The following is a 15,298-nucleotide window of genomic DNA, read 5'->3' as shown; positions in this document are numbered from 1 at the left end:
AAACGAAGAAATTAACATCCGTATAATACTATGGATTAAGTCACAACATTATTTGGGGTCTCACCAGTTATCCCACTAACATCCTTGTCCTGTTCCAGATTTCCCACTGCATTTAGTTGTCCACCTCCTTAATCTCCTCTGGCCTGTGACTGTCCCTCAGTCTTGTTTTTCGTGATCTTGACACGTTATAGCGTGTACGGGTCAGTCATGCTGTAGAAGGCCCTGCAGCCTCAGTGTACCAGCTGTTTCTCCTGATTAGGCTGAGGGTTTGCATTATGAAAAGGATGCCCTGCCTGTTGCTCCAGTATGGAGGGCTGCTGGGGGAGGCCTTGTACCGCTAGTGATGTTGACCTCCACCATTTGGTCCAGGTGGTGCCACCAGCTTTCATTTTGATGAAGTCACCACATTTCCCTTTGTAATTAATATGTATTTGAGGAGAGATACTTTGAGATTAGGCACATATCCTATTTCCACTTAAACTTTCATCCTTTAATTTTACCCTCTGTGTTAGTTTCTTTGGGCTCCTGTAAAAAACAAACTGGGTGGAAGACAAGAGAAATGTGTTCTTTCACAGCTCAGGAGGCCAAAAGTTTGAAAGCGAAGTGTCTGCAGGGTTGGTTCCTTCTGAAGTCCCCAGGGGAGACTGTCCCCTTCCCCCTCCTGTCTCCTGGTGGTAGCTGGCAGTCCTCGGTTCCTCGCTCTGTAGCTGCTTCCCTCCAGTTGTGTGCCTCTGTCCTCCCATGGTCGTCTTCCCTGTGTGTGGGCCTCTGTCCACGTGTCTTCTCATGGGGACACCAGTCATTGGATATAGGGCCTACTGTAACCTAGGATGATGACATCGTACCTTGATCACGTTTGCAAAGATCTTAATTCCAAATACGATCATCTTCACAGGAACCTGGAGTTAAGACGTCAACGTACCTTTTTAGGGGACACAGTTCAGCCCACTACACCATCCATTGGTGGACTTTGCCTGCAGCTGGCTTTTACTGTGGGAGAAACTCTTTTAGGTTGATGCCTGTGTCCTTTCGATATGGCTCCTTCTCTTTATTTCTTCCTCCTTCCTCTCTTTATCCCTTTTGCCCTTTCTTACTTTCTGGAACCACGAGATGCTCCAGGCTCATCTTCTCATCTTGTGTGTTCCTTGTCTTAGCTTTGGAATCCACCACTAATCAAGGAGCCCCTGTTCCTTTTATCGAAGAATGGTGTTTAGAAATAAACATCCGAGGACTAAGTGTGCTCATTGATACTGGGGGTGTTACTGCTTCTGGGCACACACACACACACACACACACACACACCCCTACATATACACACATCTTTATTTATGTAACTATCTTTAGAACAAAAGCATGAGTCATGACTGCTGCCTCTGACCCTAGTCTAGCTCCACAGGGTTCCCTCTAACCTTCCCACTTTCCTTCTTTGTAACTTTTCTCCAACAGAAGAGAAACCTGGCTCTCATGATCGGTAATATTTTTACGTATGGCTCAACCCTAGCATACATATAAAATAGTTTGAAAACCTACTCCTGTGAGAAATACTTTCCAACTAGAGCACAGTGCTGTGTACTCTTCTCGTTTTGAGCCGTAGAGAGTCCAGCCCGGAGCCTGTTTGCCAAGCGTACGTAGGTCAGTGCCTTTGTTCCCCACCCCTTCCGCGTGGGTATGTGATTCAGTTTTAAACCAGAGTCATTTGTCATTGTCTGTGTTCCATCTTCATATCCTGGTTAAAAATCTTAAAATTTATATACAGCAAACTTCACTTTTTGTGGTGCCTCCCTGGATTCTGATTTTAGAATTTTCGTGTGTGTGTGTGTGTGTGTGTTTTCCTTGAAAACAAGATGATCAATAACAGCTTATGCTAAAGAAGTGGAAGAGCTGATTTCACAATGTTTAGCTCATGAAAACCAGGAAACCCGTGATGTATGCACCGGGGAGGATGTTAGAAATTCCCCCAAATCTCTCATTTTACAGGAGAAAGGGGTCATTTGGGGTTACAGGTTTTGTTCTTTTTTGTTTTATGTAGAAACTGAAGCTATACATTTTATTTCCTGTGGCTATGTATAACGTGCATATACATTCACAGAAAAAGATCTAGATAGTTAACAACTGTTACTTCAAGGGGAGGTGTTGGGATTGAAGGTGATTATCAGAAATAGGCTTGTCTTTGATGGTTTTACAAGTAAAATGTAGCCATATATGACATTTGTAATTTAAAATGTAAAGAAAAATCAATATGCACAGACTGATACATTTTAAGAAAAAATATACACAAAAAATTATCCTTTCTATTTCTTTCATCCCCCCCACCCCTCCGGCTTTCTCGATGGCAAATATACAGGAAAGGCTCTGGAAGGTTACCTGCCAAAATAATGCTTTAGTACCATCTAAAGCTATTTCCAATAAAAACAATACACTCAACTACTGTATTGTCATCTGAAAAAGAAAGCTCTGTTCAAGATTTGTCACAGCAAAACAATTTCAGTTTAGAACTCTTATCGTTTTAGATATTTCCAATCTTCACATAGCACATAGTTGTATACTGAGATTTTGCCATTATCTTTAGAAGATAGTATTTGGGGCAAGAGGAAGTACAGTTTTCAAAGTTAGAACTTAAGTCATTATTAACATTTCAGTCAGTGGCTTAAGTTTATATATATTTCTAAAAGAACAAAATATAAAACCAGATTGGCTTATTTCTTTAGCAGTTTACTAATTTCTACCTTTCACCATTAAACAAAAACACTTTGATAGTTAAAGAGTTATCGTTCATCAACTCCTTGTGAGGACTATTTCTTCTGGAGATTATTCTGTAAAGCTACCTCCTAATTAGAATGGTATTGGCCTTCAAGTACAACCAGCTGAATTTTATGAATGACACTACTTTTGAGTGTAAAAACTAACAAGTTTTTAGAACAGTGTGCTTTTAAGAATTGCTTATTTTTAACTCACATACTGAATGAAGTCTTGAACCACAAAAAAACAATCATGATGAGAAAAGAGAAAGTGCCAGAGCCATCTGCTTTCACAATGGTTATGACAGAAAAGTATAGTCAGCAGTTTCTTCCCAAATAAAAAGGTCATCAGTGGGGAAGAAAAACCTTTGAAGAATATCTTCAATGTAATTTGGACCTTCCCTCTCCTATCCTAGGTATCTGTTCAACTGCCTCCTACAGCAAGCTGTGTTGTGAAAGCGCCTCTCATATAAAAGAATAACTTCCTTTAGAAAGGCTACAATGGAGAGAGGACTAACTAGGCCAGTGTTAGAAAATCTGGATCTGTCCCTGAGATCCTGGGCAGACCTCAGCAGTTTCCTCTTCTGCAATGCAAGAGGGCTGCACTGTCTGACATGCCTTCCAGCTCTAACTATGTTTTCATCAAAGGTCATCAAGGAAGGAAACATGTCTTTTTACCTCATAACATAAAGGCACTTTTATAACTATATTATGTATCAGTTTTATCTTCAGTTTAATTCAGCAATACTGTACATGAAACATCCAGCATACCCCATATGTTACTAATATTCAAAAAACATGAGCTTGGTGATGACAGTTCAAAAAAAGTCATATGCAAGTAACTGATGTGAAGAGACTCAGAAAATAAATCATTTGAGAATATTCTTTATGTCGTTAAAGCAAAATATAGGTATAATTTTATTTTAAGAACGTATTTAGCATTTAAAGTGGAGAATGACTAGTCAGTAGTGCTGGCATTTACTTTCTTTTCACGCTGAAACTTGGAAAACAAGATTATAAGTTAACCTCTTTAATATAAAAGTCTTTACTTAGTCACCTAAGTTTATTTTTCTAACAAAGCACTTTTTAAAAAAATTTTATTTATTTATTTATTATTTTTGGGGGGGTACACCAAGTTCAATCATCTGTTTTTATACACATATCCCCGTATTCCCTCCCTCCCTTGACTCCCCCCCCCTCCTCGAGTCCCCCCCACCCTCCTCATCCTAGTCCTCTAAGGCATCTTCCATCCTCCAGTTGAACTCCCTTTGTTATACAACAACTTCCCACTGGCTATCTATTTTACAATTGGTAGTATATATATGTCTGTGTAACAAAGCACTTTTAATGTAATTTAAAACACACATGCTTTGATTGAAGAGTGATTGTAAATGGATCCAGTTTTTTTTTTCCAACTGTGATGACAGCTTTGTCATTGCTTCTAGAAGTACTGGCTCTGAAGGAAGCATTTTAAGGTGTAACTTTAAAAACAATGCAAGGTATGCCTGGGCTAACTCAAAATCACACTTTCTCTCCAACATCATCCCAATCATTTTCCAGAAGCTCTTCATAACGTCCATAGTACCACCATAATCAGGAGACAAACTTTGCAGCTCTGTTTCAATTCCTGATGGGCCTAATTCTTTCAGAAGGTTAAGAGCAGCCTTACCAGTCCTTCCTCAAGTTTCAAGCAGAAATCTGATTTTTGAGCCAAAATTCCAAGATGTACTGGTTTAGACTGTTGAGGGTCATTATTTTGTTCCGGTGCAGCGTATCTGGGTACAAGGCCAGGAACTGTTGGAATGAAAACTGGTTCTGATTTGGGTACTTTAGGTGGTTCCTTTGGTTGATTCTTTTTCTTCATAAGATCAAGATTAAGAAGATTTTCCCACCAGGATTCAGGAAGGAGTGATAGAGTCACCAACTGCTCATTCAACGGTTCTGGAGAGTCATACTCTATCATTTCATCACTCAGTTCTATGGTTTCTTCTGATAATTCTACATCTTGAGTTTGACAAGTACCAGGAAGCATCAGTGCTGAAGGAACATAATCTGTGGGAAGTGGCTGTAATGAAACAACTGAATACAGGGAGATATTGGACCATAGATAAATTCCAAGGTGGTCCACGTGGGAAGTGGCCAGAAAGTCTCCAGCAGGGGACACAGTAACATTAAAAGGAGCTGAGTCCAACAAAAAGCTGTCTATAAGGCACCCAGATGGAAGGTCCCAAGTTCTAATAGAGCAATCCATTGAAGCACTTATTAACCAATGACCATCAGGACTGAAAGCCATGTCATTTATTTAGCCTCAGTGTCCAGAAAACTCTCTGACAATCTTCCTAGTTTCTATGTCCAAAACATTAATGGAGAAGTCGTCCAAGGCGAGTCCCAGGATGCCCCTGTCTCTGTGTAGCAGTGTCATATTTGGAGATGAATCAAGGCTCATAGAATGAATTAAAACTTTGTTTTTAAAGTTCCAGAACTTGAGTACTCCTTCACTACCAGTTGTAATTGTCTACTGGTTTAATCCATCCACTGCAACACCTCTAACAGATCCTTTATGGGCTTGATCCTTGCTCAAACTTCCTCAGTGTGTACCCGACTGCGTGTTATATACATCTACAGTTCCTGATGAGAGACCAATTACAGCAAAGTTTCCACAAGAAGTTATATCCACTGCTGTCGCAGTTATGTCATCTTTCTCCAGCTCTTTTGGCTTGAGAGAGTAAGCACCTATTGTAGATCTTTGATAGTTCCAGGTTGAGCAAGATAGCTTACCTTGATGGCAAGCAATGATACCATCCCAGTCACTTTCACGAGCTTCCTCAGCTGCAAACTTTGTGTTGGGTGGAAGTCTCACTGACGCGGCATTCTGAACTCCTTTACGTTTGACTCTCTTTTTACTTATTAATCCATGTCCCAAGCTCTTGTTAAATTTTTCATGTATCGTGGAAAAGGACTGAAGAGTTCCATCCTGACTTGCACTAAGAATTTGTTGTCCGTTTTGTCCATGATATCTTATTTTGGTAAGAGGAGCACTATGTTCCATTCTGAATCGCAAAAGCCGGCCTTCACCTGTGGGACCATCGAATATCCATATTCTGAGAGCATTGTCAGCACCGTTTGTGACAAGAAGTGGCTCTCTATGGAGAAATGTCACTCCGGCAATTGCTGTAGAATGTGCATTTCTCATTTGATCGATTAACTTTTTTGTCTTCTAGATCCCAGAGTCCAGTATGGCCACATGGGCGTCCAGCTGCCATTACTGGATGACCATCTGTGTGAAATGAAATAGAAGTAATAGGTCCCCAGTCTTGATGAAACTTCATTAATGTTTCATCAAACTTAATGTTGTGATTGATAACCTGACCCCACATGAGACCAACAGCAACAACATCCGCAGCTGGTGTCTGCTGAAGTGCCGTCACTCCGGCCTTCCATCCCGCAAACGTATATGGAGGTTTATTGGATTTTACATTCCACAACTGGAGGCTTCCTTGTTCGCTGCCAAGAAGTATTTTATTCAAGTGGGTACTTGGATGCAATATTGCAGAAATTTTAAATACTGATTCAACGAAAGACAGTTGAAGGTATTCCTCTTCTGAATATATGTGCCAAGTAATAAGAATGCTGTCAGTATCAACAGAGATAACGTGATCCCCAAAGGGTTGCAAAAGATGGATTTCTGCGTTATGATCCTTGAAAGTATGTACTACCTCTTGATTACGGGCAAATGCAGAGAAAACATTCCCATAAACGGCAAAGACTAGCCTCCCATCAGCTACCATACAGCAGATACCCTGTGGAAGGGAGTTGCTTACCGCGACCAGCCTAAGTTTCTGAACGTCGTAGGTGTGGAAGCTTTTGCCCACGCACGTCGTCACATAGAATCGGCGCTGCAGAGCACTGGACCGTGGAATGTCGTGGCTGAAAAGCCCCAAGGCCCGGAACCCGCGAAAAGGGCGCTGGCAGGGCGAGCTCCTGCGCCCCGCTCCACCGCTGCGGCGGCACGGTTTCCTCCGGAACCGGCCCCTTCTGCACGGCTCATGGCACAGCCCTTCCCCCGGGCTGCACGTTCCCACGGGTTTTGTTCTTCACTAATCAGCCTTTTGATATCCCCTCTAGCGTCCTCCCTAGGATTCAGCTCTCTCACCAGCAGGTCCCGGGTGAATGTGCCGAGGGGACTGACCGTCCGTGGCCTGGTATGCTCCTGCACTTGCTTCTCAAACCCAGACATCGAGGCTTCCTCCCTCCCCATCGCATACAGTGGAAACGTGGAGGAACCCGTCCTGCCCTCCCACTGAGGACAGCAGGATGTTGGCGCTTTGGAAGTGGGGTCCCACCGTTCAGGGCTTGGCTGTGGTCAAAGGAGAGTCCGTTTATCACCCGAGGTCCTTGCGGGTTCTTAAATCCTCCGACCCTTCTGTCTGTGGGTCAGGTTCTACCCAGGGCTTCCTTTGTTCACGCCTCATCTTCCCAGGACCATTCTCCGGGAGTGTTCTCCGCTATCCCTGGAGATCCCGCCTGGTAGCTCCAAACACCTGCAAGGGCACCTGGGCCTCTGTCCCCGGCATCCTGCGGCCGCGCAGCTGGTGCCGCTGCCCATCCGATTCAGCTGCGGCCCAGACAGGCGGGTGTCCGCTTCGCACAGAGCTGGCACTTGCTCCCTCTGCCGGCCGAATGCGAGAACTGCAGGCAGCATAACGGCCATTTATTGGTGGGGGTGCATCTTCTTTCAGGGTCTGGCGCACAGAAAGCACGTATGCATGATTTCATGATGATTTGTTGAGTGAATAAATAAACAGAAGTATACCTTTAAAAATGAAAGATTATAACTCGCTATTTTATGGGAGTAAAAATTCAAGTTTGAATTTTTCCTAACTCATTTTCTCACCCTACCAGCTGGTCTCTCTTGTCTTTCTCATAGGAAATCCCAGTTTCTCCCCTGTGAACTTGTGTGCCTGCCACGTGTGGATGCTGGCAGAAGTAACTGAGTTCCGCTTTGGAGGAAACCCCATGCCCTGAAACCTGCCATGGAAGTGGTATCACTATGAGAAGCCGTGTGGTCGCAGAGAAGTAGCCCTGGTTTGAATCCTGACTCTCTCACTTGCTGCTGTGTAATGTTAGGAAATTACCTTACCCTCTTCTTTTTAAAAAAATATTTATTAATTAATTTGGCTGTTCTGGATCTTTAGTTGCGGCATGCGAACTCTTAGTTGTGGCATGTGAAATCTAGTTCCCTGACCAGGGATTGAACCTGGGCCCCCTGCATTGGGAGCACAGAGTCTTAGCCACTGGACCACCAGGGAAGTCCCTTAACCTTACCTTCTGAGATGCAATTTCCTCATCTGTAAAATGACCTATCTCACAGGACTTTTAAGGACTAGCAAAATGCATGCAAAGTCATGGCGCCTGCCCTGGTCTCCATGGCCACCCTGATGGAGTGCGCTGTCGTTGTCAGCAGGCAGGCTTGGTAGCTTGGTGATGGGACTGCGTGTGTCTGTCCCACCACAGCCGATCACGGTGGCCTGTGAAGAGGCCAGGCACACACAGCTCCATCCAGGTGTGGAGCTGAGCCAGGGAACTTTTTCTCTGAAGCTGAATCGCAGTTAGAGTTCAGAAGCCTCATAGAAGATCCACGGAGTAGAGGAGAGTCCCAATTTTGAGGAAGCAGAAGTACAGAGGTAGAAGAAAGAGCTGAGGACGAAGACGCCGTGTGTGCAGGGGGCAGCTGAAGCTCCATCAGCCCAGTGCCTCTCCCGCTGGGATGCTGCCCTCTCCTTTGGAGAACTCTTCTCCTCCCTCTTAAAACCCAGCCAGGTGCTCTACTCCCCTGACTGCAGCTGCACGTGACCGAGGAAGCTGGTCTAAAGAAAGGAAGGGAACATGCAGAGGGAAGAGAAGCAGTTCTGGTTGCTGTCAAGGTCTAGATTCACTTGACCCTGAGGCCCAGCTGCCCTTCTGAGTTTTATGAACATTCCAAGGACATTCCTCTTTTGTCTTAGCGCCTTTGGGTTGAGTTTCTACTACTTGCAACAACAACCACAAAACCCCACGGCCAATGCAGTTATTCTCAGAGAAGCAGACGAATGAGGAGTATCCGAGTCACATGCTTAGTGGAGCCCAGACCTCCAGCCCTACAGCTGTGACTGCCCAGAGCTGCCTTGGATCCACGACCGGGGGCCCTGGCCCTGGTGTGGCGTCTGCTCTGAAATGCTCTTGCAAACCCTCTCCTGACTTCATTGCCTTGGGATAACCTCCCTTCCACCATCTTTCCTTGATTTACCATAGCGCGCGTGACTGTAGCTCCCGTAAGAGCACAACTTTGGCATTCAGATGACTTTGACCATCTATGACCTTAAGTTTTTCAGATCCCAATCTTCTAACTATAGACTGAAGATAATATGCGCCTTTTAGGGTGGCTGTGAGGATTATCTGAGCGTGGGCAGGTAGTGCACTTAGCAAGGGGCTGGGCTCTTACTCAATGAGCTGCCTCAGAGTTGCCAAACACAGCTCCTCTTTAGTGAAATAAATGATAGAGTGATGAGAGTTTGGCCATTTGAGGCTGGGTTCTTGATGCTGTATTCAAATTGCTTAACATTGATGATGGATCTGGGGTGGGGATGGGGGGATTGGAGAGTAGGAGGATGTGGGTAGAAGAGGCAACTTCTGAGATTCTTTCTAGGCCTGAGCTTCTTCTGGAACCAGGTCAAATACCTTAAGTGAGAGGATGATCTCACTGCTCTGACGTTAAATGGACCCATATCTACAAGACAAGGGGTGTGTTTTTTCTCTGCCTGTTCAGGCTGTCATTTTATCTTATCACTCTTAGGATAAGACATGAATGTAGTATAGTCTTAAAAAGAACTTGATTTCTTTTTATTTGCAAGTCAATCTAACTGAGAAATTAAAGAGAAAATGCTCTTGGAATCATACCATGATACCCAAATTACAACATTTTGTGGGTTTGGTTATGGATGAGTATTTTAATGTTGACCAAATAGGAAAAAGCACCAAACAAAACAATCCCTCTGAAATAACTACCAACCCTACCAAACCCAAGATTTCTATCTTGCATTAAAAATGCATTTTATTGCATACAAATGTATTTGTGGCAAGGGAGGATAAAAGAAATAGATGTTTTAATGCCTCAAATATTCATTTCAAACATATTGTGACAAAATTGTGGCTAGGCATAAATTACTATGTATCCTCCAGTGGTTAAATGATGAAAATAATGAAAATAAATAATAATGATGCGAATACAAAATGTATTAAATTTGAAGTGCCCCCAAGATGCATGTTTGCCTTGAGATGATTGTTAATAATTTAGGTAGAAAAGGACTTATCTAGTTTAGAAATAGTTCAATATTGTTAGAAGTGGTGCAGAAAGCTTTGGTGGCCATAGAAATAAAAATTTTGTTATTAAAAAAAGCGTAAACGCTACTCATAAAAAAGTGGTCCAGTGTGAGATGACCTTCACTGGGTAATAAAGTCACATCTAACATTTATTATTTACCTGGTGTTACGTATGTGCTAAGCACTTTATATTCTGTATCTCCTGTAAGTTGCATTATAGCTCAAGGGAGGCATGGCCACCACTTCCATTTTACAGGTGACAAAACTGAAGAAAGGAATTTCAAGATACTTTGCACTGTCTGTTCATATGATCATTGCAAAAACACAAATATCATTGATAGTAGACAATCTCAGAGACTTTACAGATAAGGCCTTGACTAACTTATCAATTCTGTATTAAAACCTTCCTCAGAACAAGAACAAAACAAAAACAAAAAAATCCAAAACCTTTCTTTCCAAATTGACAAAAGTAAGTTTACTTTTCCAAAATTGGACTATTCCGATCTCCACCACCTTGGTTTAAAGTTCCCCCAACTTTCAGATCTCAGAATTCACTAGAATTCACTTGATTGTTGTAACTGCTGCATTCCCTGAAATAATAGAGACCAAAGGCTTTTTTTCTTAGAAAAATTCACATTTTGATTCATCCCTTCTTTTTTTATGATGGCAATGTGGCTGTCTCCACAGAGAGGCTGTATTACATATTCCTTAAAAGGCCCAGCTTGTTGTTCAATCTGAGTTCAGTTGAGATTCTGCCACTGACTGTCTGTGTGACCATGGATGAGTTAGATAGCTTTTTGAGCCTCCATTTCCCCATCTGTGAAATGGGGATAATTATACCTACAACTCATAGGGTCATGGTGGACTTACTCAAGATAATGCACGTGCAGAACTTAACCTGTATTAAGTGCTTAATAAATGGTAGTTTTTTTAAAAAGTTAAGCTATATTTGCACCTATAAAAACAAAAATTGTAACTTGATGGCTCAGAAATTATTACTGAATAAAATTTCTGTATCAATAATTGCATTATTTGGCAAATTATTTTGAATGTGTCTTTGCAGATATGTTTTTCTTGTTATAAAAGTTTTCCCCGATAAACTTGTAATTTAAATGCTGTAATAGTCCTTGGTTTGTCTCCTGGCCAATGGCTTTTGTCATGAAAATCTTAGCGCCTATGGTCGTGTGGCTGTAGCTGTCCAGTCCTCCTTACTCCTTGGACCAGAGGTTTAGATGCTTCCCGTGTCATACTGAATGTGAACAGTATATTTCAATCTCTTGCAAATCAGCCCTATCCCAGGCTTTTGCGTTTTGAGGACCTGGTGCAGCAGACTGTGAGTGGACCATCTCAAAACTCAATGTCCATTCTCCCCTTTCTCAGTAACGGAATCCTGAATTTAGTTGGGAAAGCCATGCTCACAGCTAGAAAGGTAAGTCTTCCTAGCCTTTTTGGCAGCTGTATGTGACCAAGTAACCAGATGTTGACCAATGAAGTATAAGTGGAAAGGCTGAATTATACCTCTAGAAAGTCGTTAATAGAGAGGGAGTGAGACCTTCTGACCCATTATTCTTTTTCCTGCATAGAAAACAAATGTAATGATTGGAGCCCCAGCAGCCATTGTGGACCATGCAGTAATCTTGAGAAGGAAGCCAAATGATAGCAGGAACATAAGTCGCTTATACCATGGAATCCTCTACTAGCCTGGACTGCTACCTCCAGACTTCCTCTACATAAAAGATAAGTAAATCTCTATTTTCATAAGACATTTATCACATGCAGCTGGACCTAATCCCAACAGATACACTTAAGAAACTGTTGAAGGAACCACTCTGAAATATTAAGCATCTGGTGTACTAAATAGAATAGCAAACACACCTACAATGCAGTTAGCAATGCCAACGGTTTAAAAGCTCTGACGGACCTTGTATGTACGGATGGCTTGTCATCAAGCAAATCCAGGGAAATGTCTGTCTGTTAGACTCAGAAATCATGTTTTATGTTAAACAATTACCAAAATGGACCTATGACATTATGACAATCTCTAAAAATACATATTATTATTCTCCCTTAATTGATGGGTGATAGAAGGGATACATTACTTGCCCAAGGTCACGTGGCAAAGCTGGAAATCCAACCAAGTTCAGATTTTAGAGCCTGTGTTACAAAACACCATAATAAAGCATTCTCCATGTTCATATTTTTCTAGATACTCTTGACCATCCTCTAAATTTTCCATCAAGCCATGTCAGAATGGCTGTCCTTCTTTAAAAATTAGAAGGCTGAAACCCAGAGAGGGTTATTTATCCTTAAGGTAAAATCTGCACAGGCGGTCATGGTGTCAAGAGTTTGAGTTACAGGGACAGAAAGTCAAAGCCATTTTTGGCAAACCAACCTGGCCTCCTCTTCATCTGTAATTTAACAGTCTAGCTCTTTAAATTGAAAGAAATGTCAAGGGTCACCAATGCTCATTCTGGGAAAATTAGGAGCACTTTTGAGTTAAGACACACAGACACATATGTTGTTACATTTTAATCACAATCAGACATTACATGGCACGAACCACTCCATCCATCTCTTTCCTGTTCCAAATCTCACAAACTCAAAACCTGACTTTGACACAAACAGTTTAAAGAATTATTTTGACCAGACTCCCCAATCCCACAGGAGATTAAAAAGTAAGAATGTAAAAAAGTTAAGGTCAAGGTGTCCTGATATCACAGCTAATGACTAACCATTTGTTTACAGGCGGCCCCTGCTCCACCCTGAAAGCCGCTGAGCTTCCTTTTCTGTCTAACACGTGGTTAGTTTTTAGTTCCCTGGGTGAATGTCCCTGAAGGTAAGCCGTGCTCTGGGGACACATGAGGCACTTTAAGTGGGGGCAGTTACCTTTCTCGGGTTGGGTATACCGTTTGGCTCTCAAAAGCAAGGTAAAGAATTTACAGTCAGATAGAATGTCCCGTGAATCTGTGCCCCTGGGATTAAGCGCTGGGATTCCAGCGCCTTCTCAAGAACACCTGCACCTGATGCTCTGGGGGACGTCGTGCGCGTGGCCGAGCAGGCTGTTTAATGTCTGCACGTGCTGTGGACACCAGCTCTGCGGCCCACTCTGACTTTTATTCTCGTGTCTCAAGGTTTAGCCCATCTAGAAGGTGGTACTCTCCATATTTAATTAACAAGCGGCGTGGCACAGGCGCGCACAGCCATCAGAACAGGTAGTGGGTGTCAACCACCGGTAAGGCTGCACCCATATGCAAGGTAGAGTCATCAGCTGTGCCTAAAAAGCAAGCCCAGCCTCACACGCCCAGCGCAACGCTGGCTTATGTGCCTGCGCAAGTGCCCTCGCCTACGCTGCCTCGTCCTCATCTTCTCCCGCAGTAGCTGCTTCTAAAGCGGCGAGGGCTTCGGCCACCTCCGCGTCCTCATCCGCCGTCTCCCGGCTCGCGTGGCCAGGGGAGCTATGGGTCTCCTCCCACCCGTTTCTCGAAGCGACCACAGGCACGTCCTGGGCAGGATCCTCTTCTTTAAAGTAGACATTTAGAACTTCAGTTGCCACGGCCTCGTTTAATGCATCCCAGCTTCTCTTCCCGGAGAAGGGCATATTCAAACACTGCTCCCGCGCCCTGGGGCGAGCGCCCTGCGGGGGCTCTTCCTCCGTGTGGCTCATTTGGAAAAGGCAGTGCTTTTCTTCGTGATCCACGTGGTCGGCGTTGTCTTCAGCTGAGCAGCACGGCTGAGGGTAATCCGGGGCGGGTATCTGGAGCACGTGGTCTGGGACGTCCCAGGCGGGATGCCCGGCCGCGGAAGACGCGTTGGGGTCCCTCTTTCCGATGACGCAGGTCTCTCCTGAAGCCAGCAGCACGCAGTCCGGTTCCCTGGCACTCCCTCCTTCGAGGAAGGTCTGAGTCGCGTGACCCTTGTTTGCGGCACTGGCCCAGGAGACCCTGTACCCCTGGGGGCACCCGGGATCGCCAGTGAGCTGCAGCGCGGCAGCGGGGCCCAGGCCATTGGCAGCCCCGCCAGCCTTCTCAGCGCAGGGTACCCCCGCCGTGTCCGCCGGGAGGAGCGGTCCTCGGGGCGGCCCGCAGGGCTCCTGCGGCGCCGATGTTCTGCTCCCGCTCCCGGGCCTCTTGGAGACCTCGCTCGCAAGGGCATCCTTGTGCACCAGCACCTCTTCGCTCTGCTTGCCTTTTAACTTAACAGCATCGTCTTCATCTAACTTGCAGCTGTTTACTTCGTTGACGTAACCAGGGGAGGGCACTTGAACTGGATCGAAGAGATAGCTGGGGTGAGAAGACCCGAGAGCAGTCAGGTTAAAAATTAACTTTATTAAGAACTAACTTTCATTATTAACATTTCTACTACAGGCTCTGCTGTTTTCTACGATTCCTGTTAATTTCTGTGATTACTCTTTTAAGCCTATATGTGTGTGCCTCATTAAATATATATAGTTGGTATAAAAATGTTCTACTAACTGGAAATAGATCTTAAGAAGGGATTCAAAAAAGGTCAGGAAGAAGCTAAAGAACAAAGTGGGTCATGAAATTTAAAAAACAAAAAGTAAATAAATAAAACAAATGTCCAACAGTAGGAAAATAAGTGGTTACCAACTGATAGTTCAACCCCTCAACGGAATATCATGTAGTGATTAAATTAAAAGTATGAAGTCTGGACTATCATGAAAGATATAATAAATACTTTTTGAATAGAGCCTAACATCAGATTATAATTATAGTGGAATAAAACATATATGTATGTAGGTATGTGTGTGTCTATCTGTATACAGATATATATCTAGACATATCTGTATATAGTTTATCTATATATATCTATCTATATCTGTATATAGATAGATATCTATATCTATTCCTTATCTATGTCTATATACAGATAGACAAGGAATAGAACTAACATAATATAGTTTTGTTAGGGAAGCAAAATCATCAGTTAATTTTTCCCTGTTATTTTATATAGAATTATATTCATGTTGCCCAAATTTATATGAAATAAATCTGGACAAAATTAAAAGCACATATGTGACCAGGGTGATTTATTTTCGGTGATGCCATTTCAGGCATCTTCTAAAACCCAAGCTTTTCTTTGCATTGAAGCTCTTTGGAGAAATGTAAATTCAACCCAAACCAAATTCAGCCTCAGAAAAAGATGGCATTCCCAAAACGCTCTGAGTATTGCACAAAAAAAGT

General features: G+C 43.3%; 2 protein-coding genes across 5 annotated transcripts in view; both read right to left on the bottom strand.

The window, feature by feature from the left end:
* Nucleotides 1-5,275: 5,275 nt before the first annotated feature.
* LOC130849999 (WD repeat-containing protein 36-like) lies at nucleotides 5,276-6,109 on the bottom strand. The gene has a single exon (XM_057729306.1). The coding sequence runs from the start codon at nucleotides 5,929-5,931 to the stop codon at nucleotides 5,326-5,328; it is 606 nt and encodes a 201-aa protein (XP_057585289.1). The 5' UTR covers nucleotides 5,932-6,109; the 3' UTR covers nucleotides 5,276-5,325.
* Nucleotides 6,110-12,619: 6,510 nt separating this feature from the next.
* The window catches only part of C3H4orf19 (chromosome 3 C4orf19 homolog), an 83,911-nt gene continuing 81,232 nt past the window's right edge, over nucleotides 12,620-15,298 (bottom strand). For all 4 annotated transcript variants that reach the window (XM_057730114.1, XM_057730115.1, XM_057730117.1 and 1 more), the window contains one exon: nucleotides 12,620-14,377. In XM_057730114.1, the coding sequence (XP_057586097.1) occupies nucleotides 13,441-14,377 (937 nt within the window). In that variant the 3' untranslated portion in view covers nucleotides 12,620-13,440. The remainder of the gene's footprint in view (nucleotides 14,378-15,298) is intronic.

This window comes from Hippopotamus amphibius, chromosome 3 (genome assembly GCF_030028045.1).
Source record: "Hippopotamus amphibius kiboko isolate mHipAmp2 chromosome 3, mHipAmp2.hap2, whole genome shotgun sequence".
Lineage (NCBI taxonomy): Eukaryota > Metazoa > Chordata > Mammalia > Artiodactyla > Hippopotamidae > Hippopotamus > Hippopotamus amphibius.
Note: the sequence above shows the minus strand (reverse complement) of the source record. Positions and strands in the feature narration are given on the sequence as shown.

Excerpts from the sequence above, each read along its gene's own strand:
- LOC130849999 (XM_057729306.1), bottom strand. The coding sequence starts at position 5,931 with ATGAGAAATGCACATTCTACAGCAATTGCCGGAGTGACATTTCTCCAT.